General features: G+C 48.3%; 2 protein-coding genes across 2 annotated transcripts; one reads left to right on the top strand and one right to left on the bottom strand.

Annotated features, from left to right (window-relative positions):
• Positions 1 to 167: 167 nt before the first annotated feature.
• On the bottom strand, positions 168 to 3,647 carry AFUA_2G04150 (transcription factor domain-containing protein; the record flags this gene model as incomplete). Its single annotated transcript, XM_077804074.1, has 7 exons — positions 3,390 to 3,647; positions 3,071 to 3,330; positions 2,874 to 3,007; positions 2,469 to 2,797; positions 1,740 to 2,412; positions 1,120 to 1,671; positions 168 to 1,056 (listed from the first exon to the last, which is right to left on the bottom strand). Exons 2-7 carry the CDS (start codon positions 3,194 to 3,196, stop codon positions 168 to 170), a joined length of 2,703 nt encoding a protein of 900 aa, XP_077660238.1. The 5' UTR covers positions 3,197 to 3,330; positions 3,390 to 3,647.
• Positions 3,648 to 3,904: 257 nt separating this feature from the next.
• AFUA_2G04160 (uncharacterized protein) lies at positions 3,905 to 4,548 on the top strand (the record flags this gene model as incomplete). Its single annotated transcript, XM_744455.1, has 2 exons — positions 3,905 to 4,084; positions 4,366 to 4,548. 2 exons carry the CDS (start codon positions 3,905 to 3,907, stop codon positions 4,546 to 4,548), a joined length of 363 nt encoding a protein of 120 aa, XP_749548.1.
• Between the last annotated feature and the right edge of the window lie 2,618 nt (positions 4,549 to 7,166).

Genomic DNA, 7,166 nt, shown 5'->3' on the forward strand with positions numbered 1-7,166 from the left:
TACATGGAGAGTTTCGGATAATGTTCAAAGGTCAGGCCTAAGCTTTAAGAAATATGTATTTGTCATCGCGTCATTCGTCAAGATTAAGTTCAGCATAATATGTCGTCAAATGTTGTGTTGCTTGTATATAACTTTAATGCATTAAGAACGCGCAACCCAATCTCATATTAAGAGAATGGGTTTCCAAACCCTCCGCCCGGCCAGATGCTCTGACTTGGCCCCTGATCGTCAACAAATTGGCCCGGGTTTTCAGTAGAAAATCCCAAGTCAGGGGGAACCGAAGGCATATTGCTCGGCGTCGCTGTGGTGGTTGGTGCTGCGAAGGACGGTGCCCTTCCTTGAAAGAAACCTTGCATATAGGGATCGTCACTGAACTGATTCGAACCCGGGGGTCCCCAGTCCGCTATCGGGATGGTTTGCCAGAATTCGCTTTGAGGGATGTGATTGGCTATCGGCATTGGGAAGAATGCATCAAAGGGATAGGTGGGATTATTGAAAACTTGGGGAGAAGCGGATGATTCAGATGACGCTGCGCCGTTTTGACAGGCGTTTTCAATTGGAGGATAAGAATTTGAAGGTTGGAGGTCATCGGACGCCGAAGGGCTGCTATCGGGTACCACGTAGCCGGAAGAGTTGATGCGGGGAAGACCAGGGAGATGGGGAATATCGATGATCGAGGGCGAGTGGACAGGAGAAGATGAAGGGGATGATTTTGGCGCTTCTGCCGGTTGGCTACGTTGGCTTCGTTGTTCTTCTGATGCGAGATCGTGGCCTTCTGCTCTGGTCATTGATGTACGAGAAGTTGCTCTCTGGCTGAGTTTGGTTGCCTTTTGATCTCGCTCTACGACAGATCTGGCTATTCGTTCAAAGTTTGCGCTCATTTGCGTCATGAACCTGGCGTAGTTGGAGGGCCCGTCACTTGGGATCAGCGTGGCGAAGAATGTCGAGGCCATGTTAAGCGATTGAATATCTTCCCTGACGTTAGGGTACCGCGAGTCTCGCAGAATGTTAATGAAAATTGTCATAACGGCCAGAAACACGTAATAAAGAAGGGACCTGTGAGAATAGTGAGCATCGAAATAAAAGGTAAATCTGTGCCTGATGCTATCGTTGCCTTACCATATCCATGCTATATCACCCCATGGGAGATTATTAACGAGCCTCAATGTATCTCGAGCAGCCTCTGAACAAAAAGCAATGGAGGAGGACGATTCTCGAAGGATCAAATTGGCATCGTCAGGTGCAGGACCTCCATTTGCGAGACGTTGTCGGTAGATAAAGGCAATGACTAGAACCATCCGATGGATCAAGATCAATGAATTGAAGTAGACGAACTGCATGCCGGCGGACGCAAATCCTCGCAGAAAATCTTCGCCTGCCGCTCCCTGTTTCAATTGATCATCAAACGTGTTCGCCGCCCTCCATTCACCGAGCTCAGCGTGAAGTTTCTTCACAATCTTGATAACTTCAGCTGCGGTCTTATTCTGCAAGGCTTTTTCAGAATAGAGCTCCGTGTATATACGACTCTTGATAATGGTGATTCTACAAAGTTGCTGGAAAAATGGCTTGTCGTCGCTTAGCAGGAGATCATTTTCGGGATCAACAGCAGGGATCTCAACGTCGAAATCGTCAGGATGTTGAGTTGGCGCATTTCCAGTTCGTATACATGTACTGCATTACCATGTTATATCAGATTCGAACAGTTGTGGCGAAAAGGAAGCTGATAATTTTGGTCTTACCTTTGGTCTAGAATAAAGGCGATCCAGAAGACTCTTTTCCTCTGCTCCTGCTCTGCTGGGGCAAGGTGAGGCCGTGGGGTGTCACGATGGAGACCCAGTCGGTGGCACGTTCTGATGGCTGCCGTTATTAAAGGCATTGCTGACTGAGTGCCTGAATTACCGCGAAGGAAAAGCGCCATGCCAAGGAGAGCTTGTACACTCAGCATGTCAGTTCGGCGCAGCGTCAGCTCAGTGAAAACCGATATGGCGTTCTTATAATAGAGCCATGCTCTTTCCTTGTCCTTTTCTGGCTTGAGACTGTTTGAGTATCTATATTCATAGGCCAAGGCGAGAATGATATTGATGCTGGCCCACCGAGCAGCGTCATCGCACGTCTGCTGTGTGTACTGCCATTCCACCATTTCCATGAAAGAGGCTTCATGGTAAAGTGGGAACAAGCGATTGATGGTTCGAAAATAATCGCCCAGCAAGGAGAATACCTCCGCTCGAGGCGGAAGAGGTTTGAAGACCTTCGAAGCAAATACATCATGGAACACGTCAGGCCGCCAATAGTCCCATGGACTATCGTGCTTTGTGTCTGAGACTAGCAAACGAAGGAAGTCGACTTCACCGGTCTTGTGCTTGATCCACTCGATCCCTTCTCTGGATAAAATGGACAATGAGGAAGAACGTCCTGAAACAGGTCAGAATCTTAGGGTGGAAGGCTCAGATATTTGATGAACGACATACCGTAGTATAAGGAGTCAGCCTTGTTGTCCCATCGAATTAAGGAAACATGTTGGCTATCCTCAGTACCAGAAAGCCTGCTAGGTGACTCAAGTCCCGACTGCTGATCGGCCGACTTGGACATGCGAACCTTGTGCACACTTGAGTTATGCGGTAGTGGAGTTGAGAACTCATCTTCACTTTCGGCTTCCACTCCGTCCTCTTCGAGCGACACATCATCATCGCTGCTGGCTTCTGGAGACGAAAGATTCTCCTCGTTCACCAGACCAGCCGCTTTAAGCAGCGACTCCACCCTATATAAGCGCTCCTTCAAAGCCTTTACATACAGGCGTCTAAATCTGTCAGCTATGTACAACTTACCATAAAGTGGGTGACTGGAAGTCATTGCTTCGGTCTCTGCACTCTTACCTTTTTGTACGCTCCTGCTTCTCCTTCCGAGAAGTGAGTTCGCATGGAATGCGACGACGCGTACACTGCTTACAAGACGTGTTGGAGGCACTAGGCTCACACTTTATCTTGCTCTTGTAGCAAGCTTCGCAAATCTGGGAGACAACTATGAATGAATGCTGTTTCTTTACCGAGCGAGAAATCCAGACGATTCTTACCAGAGGGTTACGTATTCGAATCACATTATGGTGGTCCTTGAATCTTGGTGCTTGGTGGATGCTTGCACAACCGTCCAGCGATCCCAGAGAAAGAACGCTCTCAGCTGCGATTGACAAGTTCTGCATGGTTTTGTTAAACCAGGCAGCGTGTTTCTGCAGTCATGAGCAGGATATATGGACCCGGACCTGCCGGAAGCCTGATCAGGAAGCTGCGAGGTCCCAATAGGGGGAATTTTAAGGAGAAAGGTTTTTCTTAGACACTGAACAGTTCAGCTGTTATTCAAGACTTTAATCATATATAAAAGGAAATGCACCGAACCAACTGGTCAGCTGTGTAGTTTGAAGCGGTTGGGCCGTTGGAATGTGATAGTTTGATGCTCCGAAGTTCTCTGACGGAGCCCACCAATAAGTAGCCCTTGGGTCTCTTTCAGTAGTCTACTATCCAAGATGTAGCAATTTTTAACCGAAAGACAAACATCAGACAGCATTAATGTCTCGAGGGAGAAGATTTGGAGGTCAAAATCTGAAGACAAAGGTGGTAATGTTTCCGTCGGAGGATCGGTAGTTCGGGATCACGGGCTCCCGATCATGTGTGGGACTGCTAAAGATCCACTGACACCGGCAACTCCGTGCAATCAACCTTCTCCGATATCTATCTGATACTCCACAGTCACTACTGGAGTACTCCTGATGATGTATGCCCGGTTTGAAGTGTGATCGGAGACTTGAGTGGTGAGATGGTCAAACGCTTGTCTCTGATGTGTTCATGTACAAAAGAAATACATCTTGCTACGGAACTTGCACTGATGGCCAGCTATGAAAGAACATCAACAAATGGCTCGGCCCATGGACACCGTCGTGCTCTCAATTTCTCCAGTAAAAGGCATTTCTGCAAGCTTACGAGGAGCGCTTGGACGTTTGGGAATTCAGCGTCAAGTTTCCATCATAGAAGACTCCAGTTCTCTTCGGTCCGAGAAGGCGCAGATGACCGAGCGATTACCCGACAATATGAAGGTACGTTTGCAAAAACCACATAGAACAGCTGCTCCATCTGTAAACAGTTTGCTCAATGTGGAGGAACAGTTTCTGTTTACAGATGGAGAAATGAAGTCTACTTTGTGTTGAACATGCCGAATGGTTTTCAAAATCCTGGGGCTTGGACCGAGTATGACTCTAACCAACCATTGGTTATAGGAGTGGATAGACCTGCTATTACTACCCATTATTGTGCGCAGTAAAAAGAAAAATGAAGTCTGGCTGCTTTAGTAGGTTATCAACGTACTATTCGATGACAGGCGCGGTTGCATCCGGCGCCACGAGCTGCCACTTTTAGAAGAGTTCTTCCTTATGGTGAGCATAAGCAGAGTCCCGACATCGCCCCTGAGTTCTCAAACCACCATTTCACATCTTTGCGCAGTTTGCATAATGGTCACGGTACCACGAGTCCGGCAACCCAGCGTGGCCACCCATCTGGCTGAGCAGGCATTCTGATGTATCTCATGGCAACCAGTCGGTGGCATCGCCTTCCAAGATGGCGACGTGGGCAGACAGCACGTGGATGTCTTGCTCGTCATATTAATCGTAGCTGTGACGACCGGCTCCGATGCCTCAGGAGTTGTTCCTTTTCCTGGCGATTGGCAATGGCGGTGAGATTGTCGACCGGGAGCGAGTGGTTTGCGGGGAGAGTCTTGGACGAGGCCGAATCTATCAGGCCCTCCTCGGCAACTGGCATGTCTCTAAGCTTTAGGCAGTAGCCATTGAGAAATAGAGCCGCCCTACGACTGTCACTGAAAAATGCCTGAAGATTGTTGACGTTAAAGTTCTTGCTTGCAGTCTGCAGGCATGCCATGGTCTATCGGGTGGGGAGATTAGTTTACTCCATGTCGATAGTCCACTGGAGTTCATCGCCGATGCCACCTGTCTTCAAATGGGGACTGGGGAGCTTCTTCAGACACTCAACCGGCGCCAGCCTGGTGTCTACGGCTTTACGGACACCGTCCCAGTCTCCTTGAGACTTTCTCAGTCCCATAGTCCCATGTCACTGTGGAGCTGGATGCTTCCCATCCATCGGACAGCCAGAATCTGACAAAGTCCATGGCCTTGAATGAGAGATAAGGAGGTGTGTAATGACGATGGTGGGATATGGTCATTTGGCAGGGAGGATGAATTGGAGGGAGAGGCTCTCCAGGGGCATTCAAAGCCTTGAACGTTCATAAATGCGGTGTAGCAGTCCAGTGAATGAGCAAATAAGGATACCTGATCAGGATCAGTGGGCTTGAATGGGGGTCTGTATGGAAGTCCCAGTTACACACGTAAGATGTTGGCATTTTGCAAGTGCATATTGACACAATTGCACTAAATCCATTCATAACACCAGAATGGTGTTGCCACAAAGTATTGTAGTATCATAAACTGGTAAAATCCTAGGGTTTCTGTGAGATCTGTATATGCATATGTGACCAGGAGGAATATAGGGCTGGCGTATGTCCAAGACAAAATGATTTGTGTACAACTCACAATTCTACAGTTGATCGAGAGTTGGCTATATTCCATAGACAGTAAACAGAGAGATTCTAAGCAGTCTGCTCTCTAATCGAAGATAGGTTACCAGGCTCTATTCGCGATCTCTTCTTCTTTTCGTCGTCTCCTCCGTATAGAGCTTACGCCCAGTCAGGATCATACAGTGCTACATGGATATGGTTACTAGCTGACCCGTCTTCACCGTTAAACTGGTGTAAGCAGCCCCTGATCAAGTCTCGCGAATACTTTATATCCCTAATTTGAGAGCCACGACTGGAGGATTGTTCAACTTGGCCGCCTGAGCGAAGGACGACGCGAAGACCCCTCCCTCGCAGCAATATCATGGCCTGGAGTTGCGGTCAGCAGAGAGACTGAAGAGGAATGTGGACTGCATGGCGCGACGAAATGATCATGAATTCATGACAGATCCGAATATGACAACAAATCTTGACAGGAGAATGCCTCTGTGAAACAAAGGATGGTTTAGAGGGACCGGTGGGAAACCTCCATGTTGAGGGATCTTGTTCTAGAACGATCGAAAGCACGAATAAGTCTGATGAGTCAGTTAGGGAGTTATCGAGATGTATAATGGAGGTGTCAATGGCCAGCACAGTGATCGGATAGAAACATTTGCTGACAGCAAATCATGAAAACAACAGATGCCTTCGAAGCGACCAAGTTACCAGCATCATCCAAGTAACTCGCAATATTGGACGCCTATCTCGGGCGCGAACGCTCAGGTTCAGACACGATAGCAAAAGAAAAGGTCATATCGCCAGACATCGTAGGCGAAAGAAATCTCAGACGTTCAGATGACCAGGCGCTTGGATCTTATGCTTGTTCCATGTACCCCTGTACCATGAAGGAAAAAGCAATATCCCAGCCAGGGCCGAATATAGTAACAATAGACAGTTCTGTGCGAATTTACGACCGATCGCCAGGCGCCAATCTTCTGTTCTAGACTCGAATCGGTCAACACCATATCATCTCTTTGTCAGTTGTACTTGTTGGGTCGAAAATGAGGCACGATAATAGCATCATGGCCCCATGGGCAACAGACCGCCTCGCTGACCTGGGGTAAATGCAGTCGTGGGGTCACGATGCATCACACCCGCGCAAGCCCCATGGCGGCTTCATCTCAGTCTGATTTTCCCCCCCCCTTTCGTTCCATCAATCAATCGTCTCTGGCTGAGCGACAAAAGAAAATGAAGCAGTGGTAATGACATCCCGCAAACGTGTGGTGGTGGTAGTCTCGGTCATACCCCGTCACATGGGCATGGGCTCATTGACGTGGCTTGGATCTGTTTCGCGGCAGGCTGAGTACCATGATCCCGACGTACGGGAACGCAATTAAACAATCTACCATATGCTCTCTGCTTGTGACGACGATGATTAGGATTATGATTATGACCACAGTATTTGTCTAATGATTCATCAAGGGACTGAGCCTCGGGACGATACGCCGTCCGTGTGGCGTTGACAGTGCATTCATCCCATGTCGTTATGGTTGGTAGCTAAGATCCGAGGAATCTATACCGCTACTTTGTGTCCAGCGCTGCAATGGTGCTGCTGATTG

The sequence above is a fragment of the Aspergillus fumigatus genome, chromosome 2 (genome assembly GCF_000002655.1).
Source record: "Aspergillus fumigatus Af293 chromosome 2, whole genome shotgun sequence".
Classification (NCBI taxonomy): domain Eukaryota; kingdom Fungi; phylum Ascomycota; class Eurotiomycetes; order Eurotiales; family Aspergillaceae; genus Aspergillus; species Aspergillus fumigatus.